This window comes from Eptatretus burgeri, chromosome 2, assembly GCF_056783735.1.
Source record: "Eptatretus burgeri isolate ZD-2024b chromosome 2, Ebu_testis_v1, whole genome shotgun sequence".
Lineage (NCBI taxonomy): Eukaryota > Metazoa > Chordata > Myxini > Myxiniformes > Myxinidae > Eptatretus > Eptatretus burgeri.
In genome coordinates, this window is record NC_140962.1 from 39382594 (window position 1) to 39402176 (window position 19583).

Below are 19583 nucleotides of genomic sequence, written 5' to 3' on the forward strand. Positions count from 1 at the left end.
GGATGGATGGAATTACACATACACAGAAATTTTCAGTCCATTCCAAATTTTCGACGAGACAGTAAGAGCCAACCATGGTATGAATTCATGGCTGGATGAAACTGCTCAGCCAATCGTTCTGCACAGAGTATGGTCCTGATCTCTCTCTCTCTCCTCTCTCTCTCTCTCTCTCTCTCTCTCTCTCTCTCTCTCTCTCTCTCTCTCTCTCTCTCTCTGCTGCTCAAACTGAGGTATAGCGAGTTTGACATTAAGTTGGTGAATCTAATTCGAATGAGAGGCAGTTTCATCGGTGTCATCAACATCCCATCCAGTCCTCCTCAAGTTTGATAATGGAGGACTTCCGTAGTTCAGTTGCATGGTGACATTGTCTTCAAAACTTGGTATGCTCCATCAACTGGTATTCAGCAGTGATCTTACGTTTTTTAATTTTCAAACTCCCCTAGATCCCCAACAGCTCTGTTGATACAAGGATTGGTCAAACACAAACGTGTTGAGGTCTTCCTTTATACAGTCCGGGTTTATACGGTTGTCGCCTCTCGAGGGGCAGAGCTTGGATCGCCTGGGGAGAGGAGGGTGGAGGTTTTTGTTGCCCAGGGAGAAGAGGGAGGAGCGAATCAGACAATTGGATGTGTCGGAGAGGGAGTTCTGAGGTAAAAGATGAGGCACGTCGAAGTCTGAGGAGAAAGTCTGAGGCGAACATGACGTGAAGAGAATTGACTGTGGGGAAAAGAACTGAGGAAAAAAATCGGACCATCAAGTTCTTCGAGAGTTTTGAGGAGGTCGTCCTACCTGTCTGTTTTCTTTGCCCTGTGCCCGTTTCATCTTCCTGCTGCTTCGTCTCATCATCCTGGTCATCACCTCATCGTCCCCGCCACCACCAGAACTGAGTTCCCCGGTTTTTGTCCCTTTCCCCATCAGGGTCTGAGTCTGGTGTGTGGCACCATCGTTTTTATTCACATTGTAGATAATTATTTATTGTCGATTCGATATTTCCCCCTTTCTTCCCTCCCAACCCGCCGTCATAATCCTTTCGTCGGGTCAATCTTCCCCTGGTTTTATTGTGGTTCGGGAATAAACCTGTTGGTTTTAAAAGCTTTAAGGTTCTTGATACTCTGAACAAGAGGCATTCAAGCAGCCTTTGCCTGTGAATTGGTGGGCACTCTCGTGTACCATGCGTCTCGATCTGGAATCTCGATCCATCGCGCGTCTGGATCTGCTGAGCGTTTGCCAGGAGGTTTTGTCTCGTAGTGCTCCGATCCACCCACTGAAGTGAAAATAGGTAGAATGCTCATTTTCATTCACAATTCACAGACCGTGGTGTAGCTACAGGGCGCCATCTTGGTTAGCACTCGATGCTGGGCGAAAGCGATTTCTGTCATGGATTTGCGTGTACCTTGGAATGAAAAACAATCATGTTTTTCACCTTTTGTGTGATAGTTTTTCAATAGTAAACTTATCATAGTTACTAAGCCTGGTGTTGGCTGGCTTAGGATTCTAGGGTCCTGAGTTCAAATTTTGCTCTGGTGTTTAATTAATACCAGGTGGGGTTGACTCTGCCTGTCATCCTTCTGCGGTCGGCAAAATGAGTACCAGCTCGCTGGTAAAGGGGCACAACATCGGTGGCATAGTCTTGCCCCAACAAAATGATAGCTACCCAGCAGCCAAGCTGCCATACACAAGAAGAACATCATTGTAACTATAACACTTTCCTTTATCTTTTCCTTTTCACATTAAAGTTTGAGAACAAATGTTGTTAATTATGGGAGCGTAAAGAACTCGTGCCATTTTAATTGAACGTATGAAGATCAAGTCTGCCCGTTTATTTCACAATGATTTTTTTTTTTAGGTCAAAACATAAAGCATGAATGTACCTGTCATTTTTATTTATTTATTAGGTACCACAATGATGCAAACCAAAGTGAGAAAATACAGTATAACCAACTTTGTTATGTATACCCATTTCGTTGCTTGAGTGAGCAGCAGGGAGAATCTACATGTCTGCTGCAGGCAGGGTGATTCATCAATGTGGGCCATCCCTTGGATGGACATTAAACTAGATGTCCTGTCGCATACTCACCTAAAAGCTGTCTAGCCTGGGTTTGAATCCCGACCCAGCTATGAACTGTCATTCCAGTGTTTCACAGACAGGGTGATTCATCAATGTGTGTGCTGTCTCTTGGATGGACATTAAACTGGGCATCACATCAGTCGGCATTGGTTGGTGAACATTAAAGATCCCACGGTATCCTTTGCGAAGAGTAGGAGAGCTATCAGCAGCACAATGAGCAAATTACAAATTCCTGCCCTAACCAGCAGAGGGCATTGCATCGGCGGCACAGCCATGCACTCGGCCAATGATGCTACGCTGCAGCCTTGTGTGGCATACGAACGAAGAATACTTAAGAAGCCATGGAATTAGAAATCCATGAGACACGGTTGCAAAATATTGGGTGTGGAAGTATTGGGGGGGGGGATGTTTATTGAGAAATGCAAGAAAAGGGTTAGGAAAGAAGAGTGTATAAAAAAGGTGGGTTCAGAGGTGATCATGATTGTTATGACAAAACTGTTGCAGAATGTTATTTTCAACAGATTGCAATCTGACATTCATTTCAATGGAATACTGTACAATAATGTTTCAGGTGGGCGCTGTTAGCACAATGTGCTGGCTGTGCAGTTGTGGAGGACACTTGGCATTACTTTCTCCATCGCCTCCTCCACCACCCTCGTCTATATCGACACGTTCACAAAATACACCATCGCTACACGGTAATTGTGCTTGTTTTTTTTCATTGCATACAAACCATGACTACTGCTTCACAAGAACTAGTGCTGCACATTATGACATGTTTGTGTTATGTGCAGGCTCCATTTGGCTTGCAGGCAGAATATGCACATCCAGTGGAGACTATCACCCTTGGATTTGGATTTTTCTTGGGTCTACTGCTGTTTGCTTCTCATATGGCACTGCTGTGGGCCTGGGTACTCTGCCGCCTTTTGGAAACCATCGATGTCCACAGGCACGGCACATCGACACCTTGCAATGCAGCATTTCAGCACTTCTCAACCATAACGTTTTTGTTAATCATCCAAAATATTTATTTGTAAATGGATTTTTTTTTTCAACGAGCTGGTTAAGCTCTACAACCAGGCTATTTAAAATCTATTTTTCCTGACTGCATTCCAATGCAAAGTTATGGTCCCGATGGCTAATTCAGGCTGGGCCAAGGCTTGAAAACATTTTTCATGCTGTATCACACGGCAAGTTTATTTATTTATTTGTATACAGCCTGTGGCTACTTAGCTGCATCTTTTTCTGGGGGCACAGCTGTGCCACTGATCCAATAACCCCTGTTACCAGTAAGCTGGTATTCATTTTGCCAACCTCAGAAGGATGATAGCCTGGTTCAACCCACCTGGTGTTCATTTAATAATGGGACAGGGGCTTGCACTCAAGACCCTAATATCTTAAGCCAGCCACCTTAACCATTAAGCCACCTTAACACCAGGCTTACAGAAGTTTATTGACTGTGCATTACTATTTCATCATATTCATCATAACCTTTGATTACTGTACAAAAGGGTCCTTCATATGATACGTATGCGGATGGGATTACATTTAGTAGACATGTTAAGTGCACAAAATAGGGTGTTGACTTCAAATCATGATGCAAATGACCCCTTTGGCATGGAAGTTCCTTAGGGTCATAGAAACAAATTTATCCAAAGACACACGTCATATCTCAAAATCCAAGATGGCCGCCGTCGACCATTTTGGAAAACATGGCCCAGTCAGAGCTCATGAACCGTTTGTCATAGAAACTATTATGACGCGTTTTCTAGCTAAATTGAGGTCGCTGAATTCATTTCCGGCATCAGCTATGCATTTGAAGGTGAAATCCCAAAAATAATACAAATTATAACAAATTTTATTGTTTTTCGCATCCAGAAAATTTGAGGTAATTAGATTATCCATCGCACAATGTCGTAATTACACAAGTTCTTCCTCCTCTCCTCTCTTGTCCTGGTACATCCTGCCAGTGTGGGTGCACGAACCTTGACATCTGCAGAGAAGCATACAGCGCTGTCTCTGCACGCAGCACTTACAAGGAGCTTTGCAATTCAGTCTTACACTTGCAAATGGACTGCACAGTCTTCTTCCCCATCTCATCTGGATTGAGGATCTCATCAAGATTCGCAACTTGTTGTGTGTCTGACGAGAAGTGCTGGTGAATGCTGATGCATGTTCCATGGAGGGCTGATGTTGCTGTCGTAGAGGATGGATTATGGTCAATGTTGTCAAAACCGTCTGTGGTGAAAACGTGTTTAACTGCCTGAGGGGGGACCACCATACCAACCTGCTCCCAGTGACCAATGACTGAATTCACAATATCTGTACTAAGCACTCTCAAACGGTCATACGAGATGCATAACCCTCGCTGATGCAAATCATCGATTAGAGATTCACGGCCCAGTTTGAAGAGGTACTTTCATAGCCATATACAGTGAAGCTGGTGTTTCCCTATCTCTGTTTTGACGTGGAACACTGTCACGTTTCTTGGATCTGCATGCAACTGAGTTGAAGATGATCTGCTGCCCAATTGATGTTGCAACCTTGGACTTCTTCGATCCAGGAGATGGCTGATCGATAGATTGGCCATCAAGAAGCATGTACAGGAATGAACGCAGAGTGGTTGGGATTGATTCAGCTTCAGATGAGGTTGAGAAGGAACCCGTAAAAGCTTTCCGCATTTGAAGATATTCTCGACGGAGGATCTTGGCTACTTTGTGCAGGGTGGAGACTTCAGTTGATGTATTGTCTTTCATATCAACTATAGCTTTGGATAGGTCATCGTCGAAAACAAGAGACCAGCAACGGTTAATCTTTACTGCCTTGATGTCAGGAATCATGCGCTCAATGTCCTCTCTAAGGCGTGTTGTATTGCATTTGATGTAGGGAAAGCCGAGAGCAGCAATACGCTTATCATAAAGGGTCGTCAAGTGAGCCATTGCTAGCGACTCCCCTGAACCACGGTTATCTTCAATAAAGTCAAGTAACTCATTGAGAACATGTGCTCACATCACCTGCGTGTTATGACTATCAGTGATGTCACATCCGACTGTCTCCACTTTCCTATACAACCGAGTCAGGCACGCACGATGATAGACGTCATTGATTGCGATGAAGTCACCAGCAGACAGTTTAGACAACAGGCGTTTGTTGCCCAACAGCTGAGCACAGTCATTGATTTTTTTTTTTAATCCAAGCCAAGTGTAGCAGCTTTTCTGAGCTCTTTCTTGTTGCCCACTTCATCACAAAAGAGACACGGAGTGTCAACTGGTTCGCTCAAAGATGTAGAGGGTGATGTCTGTGTGACTGACCTGACTGCACGAGTTTTTACCGGGCTAAATGACGCTTGTCCTTGATGCTTATTCCTGGCTCTCTGCACTTTCTGATTGCCGACAGCATTCCTGCAAGCTTTGTGCCACACTACATGATTAGACATCATCAGATGCACTATATTCTGAGTATCACTGTCACCAGTATTCTCTACGAATACAAAATCAGGCAGCTCACCTAATTCATTGAGTTCCTGGATATTGTTCACAACCTGTCTGTAAGTGGCTGAAAGTCTTTCAGGATTGTTTCTCAATTTAACAGATGATGAGGGATCTGAAGTTGGATTATGAGTCTCGTCTGATTGACATATAAAACATAGGCTCCAGTCCATCGTGGCAGGCGTGCTTTCACAGTTATCGGAACTCATTTGGATTGGTCACTTTGAATCTGAAAGTAAAAATTAAAGGTCACATAACATAGATACATTATGTGACTAACTCGTGTGTAGTTAAATTCAGCATGAGAAAACCATTTCTGAGTTGGGTCCGACCTAACCATCATATAGTAGACATGTTAAGTCATGTCTCGTTCTCACAATTTTTTTTTCTCATACATTTTAGAAAAAATGTAACATTTATGTATTTTTGTCTATGATTTGACCTTTAAATCCATCAGAAAGCAATATTGTCACCGTAAATGAGTTCAGTGACCTCAGGTTAGTTAGAAAACATGTATCATAATAGTTTCTATGGCAAACGGTTCATGAGCTCTGACTGGGCCTTGTTTTCCAAAATGGTCGACGGCGGCCATCTTGGATTTTGAGATATGACGTGTGTCTTTGGATAAATTTGTTTCTATGACCCTAAGGAACTTCCATGCCAAAGGGGACCTTTGCATCACGATTTGAAGTCAAATGTCACTTAACATGTCTTCTAATTTGAGGAGATAAGATGAGAAGAGTGGGAGTGGTTGTGAAGAAATGATACAGCATGAAAAATATTTTGTGGACAAAGGGGTTGCTTGTCGAAATGCATGTTTTGTTTTTTTTGGTTGCACACTTAATATATAAATTCCACTAGCTTTTAAATACTTGATATGTAGACATCCACGAGGAGGCCAGATCATGCCTCTGATTCCATCGATGCTGCTCCTCTGATTGAATAGACGCAGGATGACAACATGCTTGCTAGTTCCACCTTGTAAGACAAATAATAATTAATCAAGATGGCATCTTGCGTTATATCATTTCAAACCTTAGAGCCAGGTTTATGTCCTCCAAGTTTATATTTTCATGCCAAGATTATGTTCAATTTGCCTTTCCAGCAACTTCTAACAAATTTCAAAGTTCTGCTGTATTGTGTCTAAATGTGGTAAATGTCATAACCACAGCACATACAATGCTGGATGATACCTAATTTAAGTGCTCTTTTATCCAGACAGTGCATGCGGAGGCTTACAAACATCGATATTTATGCAATTTTGAGTTGCATTCTTTTTTTTATTGCACACGTGGTGTATATGCTCAGAGTCGTTGGTTCACACACCTACCGGAAGTTAACAAAAAAATATAACCACAAATTATTCGGTCAATTCTATCAGCGTATAACTACCTTTCCATCAATTTACTTTACCGAGAAACCTTAGCAGTCTCTACAGTCAGTGACTGTATTATGCTATCAATGGAGAGTCATAGTAAAAAAACAATGAATTTGAATTCATTACAAACGGAAACTGGGACTCCTTACTAATGCTTCCACTTTCTTTTCCTGCACATGTGAGGCGTACAAAATAATTTGCTCACATGGTGTCAATGCCTTGTGTGAGCTGTCTATCTATATATCTGTGTGTATCTATCTATCTGTGTCTGTCTGTTGATCTATTTATATCCTCTCTATCTATCTGTGTCTATTTATCCTATTGGGTAGTCAATCTAGTCTACCCTTATTATCAGTATTTCCGTCGATATGTTTGTCTGTCTGTTGGGTAGTCAATCTAGTCGAAAAAAAAAAAAATGTCCAAATTTTTTTTTTCCTACCCTTATTATCAGTATTTCAGTCGATATGTTTGGCTGTTGGCTGCTCTTAGAGCACCCTTATTCTGGACATTTCCATCTGTCTGCGAAACTTTGGTCAAGCCTAGGGGCTAAACCACTCAACCGATTCCAATGAAATTTGGTAGGTAGGACCAATATTTCTGGGAATCGTGTGCTTTCGAATATGGGATCCTGGGCCCTAGCAACGGCCCTTTAAAGTGGTCAAAAAAATCAAAAAAATAAATAAATCGAAAAATCGAAGCTTAGAGTTCTGTGCGCAATCTATCTCGCTCCCTTCATGCCAATTTGCAGCCCTAACAAAAAATATTTGTAGGAGGAGATAGGTTTTGGGCGAGTACATGTCGAACATTTCAGAAACGGTTAATTGCGAATATCTCTAAGAGAAAGAGTCTGATTTTGATGAAACTTGGGTGAAATGTGTACAATGTGGCTAGCATGTACACAAAAATGAATGGTTGCTATGCACACCTCCGTTGTTTAGGAACAGCTAAAATACTTTATCGTACATCGTACACTTAATGTGGACTGTACAAAAAAATCAATACCTCCGAAACTGGACCTCCGAGGGACCTGTTTTTTTGTGCCCAAGGAGAATGTCTTACAGCATCATATAAAAAAATAAAATCTTTAGCGAATAGATAAATGGAATTACCAGGGCTGCCATTTGTTAGAGTCTCTTTGGAAACATGCCTGAAATTTCACAAGGCGGGTTTCTGGGCGCAAACTAAGAGGGCTGTGATAATCATATTTATTGTGCTAAATTGATTGATAGCATGTACATGAATATCGGTTAGTCGCGTTGGCCAGCTTTCCATCTAGAGCGAGCAGCCATGTCGCCTACCGGCTTGTCTGTCTGTCTGTCTGTCTGTCCCTCTGTTCGGTCCAGTGCTCCGTTAATACAATGGCGATTTCGATGAAACTTGGTTGGTCGGTTCATACCATGACCTAGTTGTGTGCAAATGAGAACTGTTGCGATGCTCACCACCGTTGCTGAGCAACGGGACTTTGAAATTTTTGAAAAATCATAAAAAATTAATTTTTTCGAAAATCAAAAATCGGGCCATGAGCGACTGTGGGCAGTACATTCAGCCATATTGTCAAAAATTTCCAGCCGGATCCTATGAAAACTGTCAGAGAAGATAGACTTTGAATGAACCCGAGTCGAAAACAATAAAAAAACGAAGTTCGTTATATCTCGGAGACGATGAGTCAGATATACATGAAACTGGTATGATAGGTTCATGGTATGTCCTAGTTATGTGTGAGAACCGTTGCTATGGACCCCTCCGTTGCCTAGCAACGGCCGAAAAACCTCTAAATGTGGGGGTATTTTAACGAAAAAATAATCTGCAGCATTAACCCTTGAAGCTAGAATCATGAAGTTTCTTGTGCTTAATCCTCAGGTCATTCCCCATCGAACGGGCCCATCGCGTCAGGTTCTATTGGGTAGTCGACTACCCATGTCCGCCTACTGGCTTGTCTGTCTCTATGTATGTCTATTCGGTCCAGTGCTCCATTAATACAATGGCGATTTTGATGAAACTTGTTTGGTAGGTTCATACCATGACCTAGTTGTGTGCAAATGAGAACCGTTGCTATAGACCCATCCGTTGCCTAGCAACGGACCTTTGAAATTTTCAAAAATTAATTTTTTCAAAAATCGGGCCACGAGCTATTGTGGGCAGCTCATTCAGCCATATTGTCAAAAATTTCCAGCTGGATCCTATGAAAACTGTCGGAGAAGATGGACTTTGAATGAACCCTGGTCGAAAACAATAAAAAAACAAAGTTCGTTATATCTCAGAGACTATGAGTCAGATAAGCCGGTAGGCGACATGGCTGCTCGCTCTTGATGTAAAGCTGGCCGACGCGACTAGCCGATATTCATGTACATGCTATCAATCAATTTAGCACAATAAATATGATTATCACAGCCCTCTTAGTTTGCGCCCAGAAACCCGCCTTGTGAAATTTTAGGCATTTTTCCAAAGAGACTCTAACAAATGGCAGCCCTGGTAATTCCATTTATCTATTCGCTAAAGATTTTATTTTTTTATATGATGCTGTAAGACATTCTCCTTGGGCACAAAAAAACAGGTCCCTCAGAGGTCCAGTTTCGGAGGTATTGATTTTTTTGTACAGTCCACATTAAGTGTACGATGTACGATAAAGTAGTTTAGCTGTTGCTAAGCAACGGAGGTGTGCATAGCAACCATTCATTTTTGTGTACATGCTCGCCACATTGTACACATTTCACCCAAGTTTCATCAAAATCAGACTCTTTCTCTTAGAGATCTTCCCAATTAACCGTTTCTGAAATGTTCGACATGTACTCGCCCAAAACCTATCTCCTTCAAATATTTTTTGTTCGGGCTGCAAATTGGCATGAAGGGAGCTAGATAGATTGCGCACAGAACTCTAAAATTGGATTTTTCCATTTATTTTTTGATTTTTTTTTCGATTTTTTGACCACTTTAAAGGGCCGTTGCTATGCCGTTGCTAGGGCGCGGGGTCCCATATTCGAAAGCGCACGATTCCCAGAAATATTGGTCCTACCTACCAAATTTCATTGTAATCGGTTGAGTGGTTTAGCCCCTAGGCTTGACCAAAGTTTCGTGGACAGACAGACAGATGGAAATGTCCAGAATAAGGGTGCTCTAAGAGCAGCCAATATACATGAAACTGGTATGGTAGGTTCATGGTAAGTCCTAGTTATGTGTGAGAAAGAACCGTTGCTATGGATGCTTTTGTTGGCAAGTAACGGCTGAAAAACGACTAAATTCGACTTGATCGACAACCCATGTCCGCCTACCGGCTTGTCTGTGTTTGTGTCTGTTTGTCTATCTCTGTCTTTCCATTATCTATCTATGTGTCTTTGTTTGTGTATCTGTCGTTATATATCTGTCCATCAATCTATTGGGTGGTCGCTGGACTACCGTTATTCTCAGGTTTTCCATCTGTCTGTACGTATGTAATGGACAGCTCTGGAGGCCAGAGGAGTCAACCGATTTTGATGAAACTTCACTGGTATGTTCATACCAGGATCTAGTTCTATGCTTTTGAGCACCGTTCCTATGGACACCACCGTTGCTTAGCAACGGGACTTTGAACTCTTTGAAAAAATCCGAAAAATATTTATATATATATATATATTTTTCGAAAATCAAAAATCGGCTTCCGTGCTTTTATGCACACTATAATCAACCTCTTTGTCAAAAAATTTCAGCCCGATCTGTCAAAAACTGTATGACTAGTATGGAATTATGTCGCGACTACCATGTCGCCTACTGGCTTGTCTATCTATTTATTTGTCTGTTGTAGGAATACCCTACAACAATTGTCAGAATGCCTGTCTGTCTATCTTTCTCATGTAAGAATGGATGGTTGATGTAAGAATGTGCTTTCACTTTTATGAGGGTGATGGTAGGGGAGGCCAGTGAGTTGGGGTTCGGAAGGGGTGGGGAGAGCAAATATGGGATAGGGTTGAGAGTGTGAGGTTGAGACTTTGGTGGGGGGAAGGAGGAGGGTTGAAACTTTGTGAGGAGGGGGGAGGATTGAAGACAGTTCTGGTGGTGGTGAGGGAGGTTGAGTTGTGGTGGGGATGGAGGGATTGAGGTGGGCCTGTGTACTCTGTAAAATAAATGACAAGGAAAAAATAAAAATGACAGTTTAATTGCTTTAATTCAAACTCGTTGACCAGACTCGGTGGTGTAATGGTTACAATCGGTAACAAAACTTTTGACCAGTCTCAGTCTTTTGCGTGTCATTAATCTTGGTGATTCCGCTCCGAATATGGAAGGGTTGGTTATTCAAATGTTTATAACCAAATAAGAGCACCCTCGGAATCTCCGCCATGCTACCGATAATGAAGTGACAAGGTTGCCAGATGTCTGATAAGTATCGTATTTGTATGATAATAATTCAACCTCTTGTACGATGAACGATCGATAATTGCAACTGTACGATAATTCTTGCAATTCCAAAAAATAAAGTACTCGACCTTCAATTTTCAGTTTAAATTTCATAACATTTTTCTCAGTCTTCTGGGAAGATTCTGACCTTCTCCGTCACACCTCATGCAGGCGTAACGTCACGTAAGCACGCGCACAGAGAGCAACTGAGAAAAGCAATGTACACGTCACTTCCGAGTTCTGACTTCCGAGCACGTGGACCGTTAACGTGCACACATCAGGTTAAGGTTATGGCTAAGCTTATGGTTAGGGTTATGGTTATGCCGAGGGTTATGGCTTCGTCATTTACATGATATTTAAAAAAAATTGACATCACAGTGTGCAGGTGAATACAATTTGTTCAGAAAGTGGTCGTATGTTAGTCCACAACAAAAATTACCGAATTGTAGCATAAATATGGAGAAAAATCGATTATTTTAAATACGATTTACTCATTAAATAAGCCACGGAATCATCAAAATATGGTCAGAATCCGTTTCCTCAACAAAAAGTAACCGAGAAATGTATTTCAAATTATTAATTTTTCTTTTCAAACAATACTTTCAAATATGCCTCTGACAATCTGGAGTTGATATTCTCTACTAGCTTCACTGCATTTTTTGTGGCATTTCAGTCAAGCTCAACCATCCACATTGTGACGTCACAAAGTGATGAAAATTATCATGTAACATCACATTTATATTCTCTTTCTGAAAATATAAAAATTTCCCCCTTTAATATTCGATATCAGGATGTTTTGATCATTATATTCGAGGCGGTGCATAATAATACACAACACGCTTCCATGTTTTGATTTTTTTTTTTAAGGGCTGTTTCTAGCTAAGGTGTCATTATACAACTCTCATGCATTGATGCATTCATGAGCGGAAAAAGGCCCACAGTCGAGGCCGTGTACAGTAAGGGAAAACCAGGAAGGAATGGAAATGACCATTTCTAGAATGACACTACGAATCTAAGATGGTTGACAGTTGCAAATTGAAACATCGCTGTGTATTGTGGGTTAACGCCGGTAAAAAAATTTTTTCCACATAGTTCATGGGAATTGTACGATAATTTTGAGGTTCCAACACGATATTTCCACTTTTCAAACCTGGCAACTCTGTGAAGTGAAACATGTATGCGCAGAGAGTAGCAACAAGCTCAACAGTGATGCTCAGTCTCGATGGTGTATTGGTAAGAACCTTTACTCAAAGCTCAAGCCATTGTGGGTATGTGCATGTGTGATGTTTATGTTCGTTCCATTATGAGCCATAAAACACATCGCTGAAACAAACAAAAAACCGAAGAAGCTTTTTGGGTATGAACTGAGCAGCACCAATAATTCCACACATACATCGTATGGCATGCATGCCTTCTGAATTCAAGGACGTAGAATCCATGTAAAGAAAGATGCTATAGCTCCACTTGCTTTTCTCCATAATTTACCTCCTTTTTCTCCACTAGATACGTGTATGTGTGATCGGAGGCTCGGAGCTCAGTGGCACTTTCAGTGCTATACAAGTAATGCCTTTTCTAAGCTCGGCGCGATCTATTTTCAGAGTTCGTGCTCCCTTTGACACGCGACTCCAGCTGTCCTTGTTTATCAATACTAGTGCATGCCCGTACGTGCGTGCCCGTTCATGTGTGGCCGTACATGCAAAAAGAAAAAAAAAAAACTTTCAAACCGCGAACCAGAAACAACCACACAGGCCGTTCATTCGCTCTCGCTTGCCCATACATGCGTGGCCATACGTGCGTGGCCGTACGTGCAAAAAAAAATTGTGACATCAATCGTGATGTCATAGCACCGTGTCCTGTTATTGGTTGGCAAATAAATGGCCGTAACTTGGGAACCACTTGTCCGATTAATATCAAACCTCGAAAAGGCACATCTACAGGTCCCCAGCAATATTCCTGGCAAGTTTCAATTAGATCGGACCAGTGGTTGTCGAGAAACGGCGGTCGCAGACACACACACACACACACACACACACACACACACACACACACACACACACACACACACACACACACACACACACACACACACACACACACACACACACACACACACACATTGCTGGAATTATAGATAGACTAGTGCATGCCCGTATGTGCGTGAAACAACAACAAAAAAACTTTCAACCCACGTGCCAGAAACAACAACCACACAGACCATTTCCATACCCACCTTGAGAGCGATCCGATGTGGAGGCATACCAGATGGACAGAGGGTGTTCAGGAACTCAGGCGGATACAAATGATCACCCTCAGATTCCGCTGTATCGACGCTACAGCAAACATGTTCCTCCCCTGGAAATATGGTTGTCATGTTTTGATAAATTATTTTCGGAACAATTTTTCTTCAATAAATAAATAATAATAAAAATTGTCTGCATGTACACACCTTTATCTCGTTAGCACCTCTTCATAAACGACATTGCTGAGGAAATGGCGCTTCTTTGTTTCCTCGTCCAGGGCAAGAATGCGGAGGCTGCTGGATCTGCCAACCCTACTGGCCGCCACATAGAACTGACCATGACTGAAGAAGTCTCTTGTGCAGAAGACCCCAACATGGTGTAGCGACTGCCCTTGGGATTTATTCACAGTCATGGCAAAGCATGGTCATACCGGAAACTGCCGACGCCGCAGAGTGAACGGGAACATGTTGTCAGATGGACTCAAGGTTATGCGTGGAATGAGCAATGTGCGTCCGGAATTGACACCCATCACAGATTTTGCAACCAACAGATTTGGAAGGATCTGATGGATGATGTACCTTGAGCCATTGCAGTGCCCGCTTTGCTGGTCGAGGTTTCGTAGCAGCATGATCACCATACCCACCTTGAGAGTCATCCGATGTGGAGGCATACCAGATGGACGATGGGTGTTCAGGAACTCAGGCGGATACAAATGATCACCCTGAGATTCCGCTGTATCGACGCTACAGCAAACATGTTCCTCCCCTGGAAATATGGTTGTCATGTCGTCATTTACCTTATCGACTTTGGAATTGGTCGGACATAGTATAACACGCTCGCATAGCCACTTGGGGTTGGAATGTTGTTGTGCAAGCCCTCGTCCACCCAAGTGACAATGTCCTGAAGTTTTTCACCTGGAAGAATGAGCGGTTCCCTGAGCTCAATAGCAAATTCACCCTCTTCTAGATTGACAGGAATCTTCCCTTCACCCAGATCCAGCAGGAATTTTGCAAAATCAGATTCGTCCTGTTGTTCTCCAGCACCCTGCATGATCCTCATGTTTACCGTGAGACGAAGTATCTGCACTTTTCTCCACAGGTATGAGCTCTTGAAGCACCTTCCGACTATGTCAATACGGCTACCGTGTGGCACAACGGTAAGGATCTGCCTCCAGTCACCACTGAAACCATTGTGAACCACCAAATGGTTGCTCTGAGCCCCGAAGCCACTGGAACGTTCGATCTGCTGCCTCCAATGCGTGACGATCCATCATTGAAACCTCATCCACCACCATTCTATTCGTCATTCGTATGAGTGCTGCAGTGGTGTCATTTTCACTGATGTTGCAAGTGGACCCATCAGTGAGAATGAGAGGACACTTGGTCTTACTATGGAAGGTGGCCCCTTTAGGCAGCAGGGTAGCTGCAATACCACTTTCAGCAGTCGCAAGAGCCACTTTGCCCTTTGCTCGCACTTTGTTGAATATATGAGACAATGTGAATGTTTTCCCAGTCCCACCACTTGCATCAACTGCGATCATCCAGCCATATCAGTGTTCCACACTCGTCATCACTTTATCGACAACAACGCACTGCTCGTCATTAAGAAGGCACTCTGTTTGAGCGATGTGAGCCTCAAGTTCTCCTATATTGTGCCCTGTTTCGTGCTCGATGACGCGAGGAATGCGAGATTGGATATGAACTGGTTCAGGCTCAGGAAGGCCAAAGCTCTTACTGAGCGAAAAGCCGTGCGTCTCAATTTTGTCCCTCAGCTCCAGTAGCACTTCACTCACAATGCGTCCATTTGGCTCATTCACACCTGCTGCACGCATGAAGTCCTCGCACAGCACATACTTGTGCCTTTCCCAGAACTGCACGTGGTTGCCTCTGACGACGAATATGAGCATGTTGGCAAATACTTCACGGACTGCAGGGCCAAATGCAATATTTGCAGCCTCTTCCATAACAGAATCCACCTCCTGGTCATTGTCAACGATGCCATACGCAATGCAGGCTGCCAGATAGGTCTCCATGACCCTACCACCGACACGACGGAGATCCTGAAAGCATGTGGGGCCAAGCACGTGGTACAGTAGCATGCGGAGATAGTACAACTCGGCATAATGTGAGTTGACGGAAATAATGGGGAGCCGCCCAACTGTATCAGTCTTACGGTTATCCTGGAAACTCAGCCTTCTCTTCTGCAATTGAAACCTTTTCCTAAAGTAGGTGAAGTGTTGGAACACATCTGGATATAGAACATGATGCATGTGTGGATGGAGATTCATGGCTTCGAAAAAGGCGGTGAGTGTTGTTGCAGGGGGTCCTGACTCCGCCACATTCTGTATGGCACCTTCGTCATTGAACGTGATCACCTGCTCATCCTGTAGATGGAGTGCCAGCATCTCGACTGGTGGGTACTTGCTTTGAATGGGGAAATCGTATATGCGCCAGTATCCCTCAGATGCGGTGATGTAACGCCCTAGTTTGTATTGCGTCACTTGATCATGTCATAATGCCTCTCGCATCCTCTCATGTGGGTCTAGTCTGACCAGGCACTAGTCCGGGCCCTTTTCAACGTATTTGTACAGGTACTTCACACTGGTGACAGCACATTCAATATCATGGTTGATGTGAGCATCGTACCTGAGGACAATATATGGATTGTAAGGCACAACCCATGCATTGTTAACTAATATGTTGGCACCGCCTCGTATTGTCTTCATGATGGGATCACCAGGTGTTGCTTCTGCCCTTCTTCTGTACAGGGGATAGGAGTCATCAGAGAAGCTTGTCGTTTCTCGTAGGGCTTTGGGATAGTCCTTTGTGCACTTCCGATCTGCCATGCAAGGGCTCGAGATGTTCCATTCCCCACATGGGCCGTGAATCATGTGTGATGTCACGATACGGTGTAGTTCAGGATTTGTGCGTTTGTCAGGAATCTCAGCAGAGACCACGCGATCGACATCTGCTGGTGTTCTGGACTTGTCGCGAGGTACCACGGTCAGGAGCATGTGTATATGTATATATCACATTAGCATCCACATGCCCCAAGATGTCATGCTTGAGGAGGTCTGCGAGGAGTGCCTCCACCTTCATATGAAACACCCGAGCGATGATATCAGGTCTTTCATTGGTTGACTGACCCTCAAAAAGCAATTCTTTATTTTCTGGCCACTTTGGGTTGCAGGTGAATGTTAGGAAAAAAGTCAGGTTTTCCCTTGACTCGGACCAAAGCCATTGGATCCTGAAACTCTTTGGCATACCAACGTGGTGACCCATAAATTGACGGCGGCAGAATGGTGAGGCGTCCAGGTAGCACCTCAGCGTCACTGTTCAACGCATCAGCGATGATCTTATACTTTTCTGCCTTAATTGACTTCTGGTTGCAGCAAATCCAATTGAGACGGTGTGACTCAATTTTTGCCATCATGTCGCATACGTACTGCTGTGTCAACTTTCCACCACGAAGCAGTAGGTTGAAGTGATGAGTAGGATCACGTACTTGGAGATGGTAGCGGAAGAAAGATGTTGGCGTTATCCCTGCTAACTCAGTGTGGTACCCCTGGGAGCCGCAGGGTAGCAGAAGTATGTATGATAGAGGGTCATACGCTGGGTGCATGGCGTCTATTGTCTGTAAACCTCCTTCTCTGAGGTGAACAGCGACTGCCAGCCTTCCAAACTGCTCTGTTGTCATTGCCCCTGGAGCAATGACAGCCACATCGCTGTCTGGTGAGGGAAGGTTGATGATACCATGATGAAGGTCTCGGCGCCGCGTGCAACCTGTTAACACAATTTTCAGTTCATTGGCGCTATCATTATGAACCACATACTCAATGGCTGATTTGAATTGCTGGACGTATGGGTTGCACTCACGGATGGCCTGTTGTGCTCTTTGCAAAAAATGCTCATTCAGGCTACTGTTCGAGGTGTGGGCACGACGATAATCCAGCTCATGGGCTGGATCGTGAAAGTAGATCTGAGCAAAGCGTGCGGTACAACCCAGATCGGCAAGAGGAGCACCAATGTAATGGTAAACCATACGTTGTATGCACACTCCAGGATTGAAGCCAGGCATACCTATCTCTCGGACACCAATACTTGCAATTGCCAGCGTGTTGTTGTACTGTTTTCCTTGCTTCACAAAGTCCCGGTTAAGGAAAAGGTTTCTAATAGCATCTGGAGGTTGTGATGGAATTGAACCGGGTTTTGGATTCGTAGGATCATGCTTAAGGTCGACCTTGTCGTGGTTGCAGCAAAATCCTCTTCTCTCCTCGTTCCACACAAAAGCATCACAATGTGAGCATTCAGTGCATTGAAATAATGAGGTCCTGCTCAATGCGTGCCTGTACTCAACATGAAGTTGCTCTCGGAAGAAATCGGTATCATCGTATCGAGCAGGTTGCGATTCTCATGGTGAGCCTGCTCAAGTCTCGCACGGTGTACGTCCTGATTGGCGCAGGGCATCCCTTACTTGCCGTTCTTCTCGCTGGTGAGGGATTTCTTCTGCACGACGCCTTGCCTCGCGTCCAGTGTTGTCTGCCAAGCGAGCAGCTCATGCCTCATCTGTTTCTTCTGCACGACGCCTTGCCTCGCGTCCAGTGTTGTCTGCCAAGCGAGCACCTCGTGCTTCATCTGTTTCAGCTGCACAACGCCTTGTCACACGCATAGCGTCGCGTGTTAAGCGAGCAGCTTGTGCTTCGTCCGTTGCAGCTGCACGACGCCTTGTCACATGCGTCGCGTCACGTATCAAGCGAGCAGCTCGTGCTTTGTCCGTTTTTAGCTGCACGATGCCTTGTCACGTGCGTAGTGTCGCATGTCAAGCGAGCAGCTCGTGCTTCGTCCGATTCCATTGTGTGTGCATGACGTGCAGCTTCGTTCCTTCACTCTCGTAAACGATGACTGGATTTGGGCATTGTTTCAATTATATCGGACCAACTGTATCATAAATGGCCATAACTTGGGAAACACTTGGGAAACAGCTGAAACGGATGAAGTAGAACGATATCAAACCTTGAAAAGGCACATACTCAGGTCCCCAGCATCAATTGTGACATATCAAAAAAAAGAGAAAAAAGAAAAGAATTGTGACGACACTCGTGATGTCATAGCACCGTGTCCTGTCATTGGTTGGTAAATAAATGGCCATAACTTGGGAACCACTTGTCCGATTAATATCAAACCTTGAAAAGGCACATCCACAGGTCCCCAACAATATTCCTGGCAAGTTTCAATTAGATTGGACCAGTGGTTGTCGAGAAACAGCAGTCGCAGACAGACACACACACACATACAGACACGCAGGGATTGCTGGAATTATAGATAGATAATGACATCCTACCAGACATCAAATTAAAATTGGTCATAAACACATCACTGAGATAAATGTATTTTGATATAGATCGTGTTCATTCATTCATTCATCGTCATTGTCAACAAGTCTATAAGCTCAAGTCTCAAGTCACAAAATTTGTGACTCGAGTGTGACTCAAGTCCAAGTCGCCATCTCTGATTACAAGTCCCCACCCTTTACAGTACAGTTCAGTAAAGTATTCTTTTCCCCACGTTTTCCAGTGCAGTGAGATGTTTTGAATTATGCAGCGAGAGGTATTTTGGAGAGGTATTTTGAATTGCACATTTGGATAAGGATAATAACATTACCATAATAACCTCACTGCATAATAACAAAAATAAGGAAAATAACCACTGCTCACCTCCACTTATTTATTCCTCTTGTTCCATTTGTGGAACCACCTTCCACACTCTCTTCAATCCCACTCTTCCCTCCTGGTATTCAAGACAGCTGTTCACCACCATATCAAATTCATCCCCCATCCAAAGCCATGATCTTTTTTACACCCGTTAAACCACCCTCACCCCACCCCAAACTTTTTTTTTATGGATTCCTCTTGTCTACCCCTTGTGTTCTTCAGTAACCCTCAATATTATCTGCATCACTTGTTTGTCAATCTCCGGAGACGTCTGAAGTGTCAAACAAAATGCGAATTGAACAAATGAACACTTAATTTTTTTTTGCAGTTG

At 43.6% G+C, this 19583-nt stretch overlaps 1 protein-coding gene across 1 annotated transcript in view; it reads left to right on the plus strand.

Moving 5' to 3' along the window:
* Positions 1-19583, plus strand: part of MSMO1 (methylsterol monooxygenase 1) — a 63924-nt gene that overhangs the window by 41725 nt on the left and 2616 nt on the right. The window contains exons 6-7 of the mRNA XM_085853419.1: positions 2640-2766; positions 2863-3017. Of these exons, the coding sequence (XP_085709545.1) occupies positions 2640-2766; positions 2863-3017 (282 nt within the window). The remainder of the gene's footprint in view (positions 1-2639; positions 2767-2862; positions 3018-19583) is intronic.